At 31.1% G+C, this 3,965-nt stretch overlaps 1 protein-coding gene across 1 annotated transcript; it reads right to left on the bottom strand.

Moving 5' to 3' along the window:
- Window positions 1–1,671: 1,671 nt before the first annotated feature.
- On the bottom strand, window positions 1,672–2,148 carry LOC105952258 (zinc finger protein 2). The gene has a single exon (XM_012975792.1). The coding sequence runs from the start codon at window positions 2,146–2,148 to the stop codon at window positions 1,672–1,674; it is 477 nt and encodes a 158-aa protein (XP_012831246.1).
- Between the last annotated feature and the right edge of the window lie 1,817 nt (window positions 2,149–3,965).

Below are 3,965 nucleotides of genomic sequence, written 5' to 3'. Positions count from 1 at the left end.
ACCTTTGTTAATATTAATCGCAACTCTATAATTGGATGTTGAGAAGTGAGACACTTGTTAAGAGAGATGTCGTCACGGCATGCCCAAATTAGATGTTGAAAGTGAGTTTACAGCATCCAAACATAGCCTATATAATTGTAACTTGTAACTAGACTTTAAACATTACACCAACTTTGGATTGCACTTGAAAGGAAATATTTTCAATTTAGATCTAACTAATTAATTAGATGTAGAGAATGTATGTCCAATCTTATATAAAATCCCTTCATTTTCCATATTACCAATACCACTACCATATTTTTATTTAAACTAGGGTGGCCTAGCCTACTCAAAATCTAGGAATGGCAAACTAAATATAAGTCCGTTTTACTCTTATGTTATTTGAACAAAATAAATAAATGGTATGTTACAAGAACTCCATGAGATAATGTCTAATCACAAAAATCCCACCACCCCTATTTGCTTAATTACAAAACCCCCCCGAGGTATGTCACCGTCTTACATAGGCCTCCTATGGTGATATATTTCACGAGAAAAATAATATATTGACGATTACCCTGACATACCTAAGACGAAAGAAGTAAAAAAACGATGACATCTTTGATCACATTGAGTTGCAATTTTGATTTATTTATTATTATTTATATTTAATTTATAAATATTTCCTTTCATTTGTTTAAAATTGAAATTTATAAAAAAGAATATTAAAAAATAATAAAAATATTTGTAACCTAAAATAAGAAATACGAAAATATTTCCAAAATATCTAAATCAGTTTATTGAACACAAAATTATAAATATATATATATAAAAAACAAACTTTGGAATGTTACAAGATATGTTTAATTCTTTTTTATTTATATTTTCTATTTTTTTAATTATAAAATGAAGAAATACATCATAGTTTTAAAATTAAAAATAATTATGGTTACTTAAGTATATTATAATTTACCTCCTAAGTAATTAATATGCTTACAATCACCTTAAGGGCAAAAATGACCATTTCCAGATTAATATTAAATGGAATCAAAATGATTCCATCAAAAGTAACACCATAGAGTGATTGTGTAAAACGGCAACATATCTCAGGTGGATTTTTGTAATTACACAAACATGAGGGAGGTTTCCATAATTATACCTTACCTCAGGGGTTTCTCGTAATTTACCCTTTTTTTTCTTAACGTGGAGAATTTTATATTGTGCACCCTTAATATATTGAATATAGTCAAACAAAGGTATTCTGCATTCTCCGTAACTACTTTATGTCAAATAAATAGTAAACCATGTTTCTAAAATAGGTTGAACATACATGTATATTCAATTGTCAACTTTTATTTTTGTTTATTCAAGATCCAACATTTATGCAATACCTATTTACAATTATATATAAATGAGAATATATATAGTCTTTGACATATATAATTCAATATATTTATATGAAGCAAAGTTGATCAATTACACCATCTACAGAAGCCTGTACTTTATATGGATCGGTTCTGATCCAAACATTACAAAATCAATTGAAATCACGCAAAAATTAATTCAATACTTCACCAACATGCAAGAAAGTGCTTCACAATTAATTAATATATATCTACTTATTAACTAATTAATATTAATCTTTAATCAGCTAATAATAATAATTAAAAAAAGAAAAATTAACAAACCGCATCAAAGCCTTAAAGACAAATCAAGCTGGCCGTGTTCTTCTTGATGAGTACTACTACTCATATTGTATTCATCGCCACCATTAATCCATCCATAATTAGGATCGTTTCTTCCAACCCGACCCGTATTGAACCCGTAAAACGGGTCGTAGCTGGATCCGGGCCGGTTGGAGCCCGAGTGGGGCCTAACGACGGGCGAGCTGAGTTCCCGGCTTTTCTTGGCAAGCGTTCTCTCGAGTTTGTGGGCGTTTTGATGGCCGCCGAGTGCTTGTGAGCTGTAAAACTTCCTTCTGCAGAAGTTGCAAGAAAAGACACGTTGGTCTGCGGCTGCCATGGGGCTCAAAGGAGGAGAAAGAATTGTAGGGGAAGAAACTGGAGACAAATTGTTGGGGTCGAGTACTAGGTCTAGGTTTATCACTTTGCTTCTCTTTCTTGGGTTTAGGTTAAGGGAAGTGTTGTTGCCCTCGTAATTATTATTCATATCGAAGATTAATTAATTATCGGTTCGAAGAAAGATTCGATAACCGAAGAAAGATCGATAACCGAAGAAAGAGGAGTTTTGCTTATGGGAAATGAGTTTGCTGTATGTGGGCTTGATTATTGAGTCTATTGTGCTGGAGAGTAAGTTGTATATATAGTATGGAATACACGCAGTACACACAGTAAGGGAGGTGGTAAATTACGAAAAGACCCCTTGTGTTTGAGTAATTACGATTACACTATCAACTATGAATCTTTTTACACGTTCATCCTTATCGTGTCAAATTCAACGGAGGTTAAGTGAAATGTTCTCTAATTTGTACTCGTTTTGTGCAAAAATGCAGTTTCTGATATACCACAATCTGATATTTACAAGTCAATAAACACATCTTATGATCATCTTGTTTCAAAATGTGGAGGGGTAAAATGGGTACAAACCGGAGAATATTCTACATAATTTAAAAGATTCCACTAAATTTGACACTACAAGAGTTGACATGTAAGAAGAAAAATCATAGTTGATGGAATAATTGTAATTATCCAAACATAAAAGATGTTTTCATAATTTGACATTACCTCATAGGGTTAGCCGTAATTTGCCCATATATATAGCAAGCTAAGGAGAGGTGATTATTGAGGGTTAAATCAAAGTGAGGGATGACTTCTAGCTTGTAAATATATATAGGACACTTTAATTAAAACGAAAAAAACAAATTGGAATTTAATACCCACCCTCTCTTATTTCTCCTTTTACATTTTTATTTATATTTATTTTAAAACATCTTATAATTTTATTACTAATTCTATATATGGAGCAATATTATTTCGATACATTTCTAAAAGTCGATTATAGTAAATATTTTGCATCGAATATAATTTTTTGATTGTTTAGTAAAAAAAAAATATATTCATCGTTTACTAAAAGTCGTCCAGTATTTATTATTTCAGTAAATAAAAAGAATTAAAAGAAAAGTTGTTGTGTAAAATGTGAAGTGTAAATAATTATCCTTCGTGTGTGTGAGAGAGAGTGTGTGTGTGTGTAAGAGAGAGAGAGGAATCAAAGGGGTGTCGCCTCCATTAAAGGCAGCAGAAGAGCACCTTGTCGGTTCATAAATAAAAAAAGAATTATTCAGTGCATTTTATAAACATTTAATAATTTCATATCAATTAAATAAAAATGCTAAAGATTTTAATTAATTAATTAATTAATTAATATAATGGGAGTTTAGAAATTGAGGATGGGGCATCTAATCATAAGTCCAATCACATAATTAAGAATGGTTTAAGCTTTACACTTTGTTTAATGAAGTTGAACAGATGGGAGTGGGAAATATTGTACTCATTTACCAATTAAAGTATGAGATGTGGATTGAAGATAAGCCTTCTTGACTATATCAAATTACGTAATGTAATAATAATACACACTCTTTCCTCCAATTAAAACAAACATCCATTACCCACTAATTCTTTAACTCAAATCATTTCATAGAGTCTCGTAAGGGACGATCTATCGGTTGGAGCAAGTGAGCTTGTGTCAATTGACTCAAGTTCGAATCATCTTGCCAATGGTTGCTAGATCGATGTTTATCAGTACACATTGGTTAGCGCAGTGTAGTATATTTCTCTTATATGGCTTGTAACCTATTATACAAGAGTACTGTAAATTTACCCCCAGTGCACTTATATGAGCGAGTTCCTTCATTTTATATATATATATACATACAAATGTGTGCATTTCATTAGGAAATTAAGTGGATGTGTTATGATCGAATGATGTACATATATCATCTAATAGTTTAAGATGTTAGTGAGATAATT

The sequence above is a fragment of the Erythranthe guttata genome, chromosome 10 (genome assembly GCF_056151865.1).
Source record: "Erythranthe guttata isolate IM_541 chromosome 10, IM_541, whole genome shotgun sequence".
In the NCBI taxonomy this organism is placed as follows: domain Eukaryota; kingdom Viridiplantae; phylum Streptophyta; class Magnoliopsida; order Lamiales; family Phrymaceae; genus Erythranthe; species Erythranthe guttata.
This window is presented reverse-complemented; position numbering and strand designations above follow the sequence as displayed.

What these genes read in the sequence shown, in the direction of transcription:
- LOC105952258 (XM_012975792.1), bottom strand. Translation starts at nt 2,148, where the DNA reads ATGAATAATAATTACGAGGGCAACAACACTTCCCTTAACCTAAACCCA.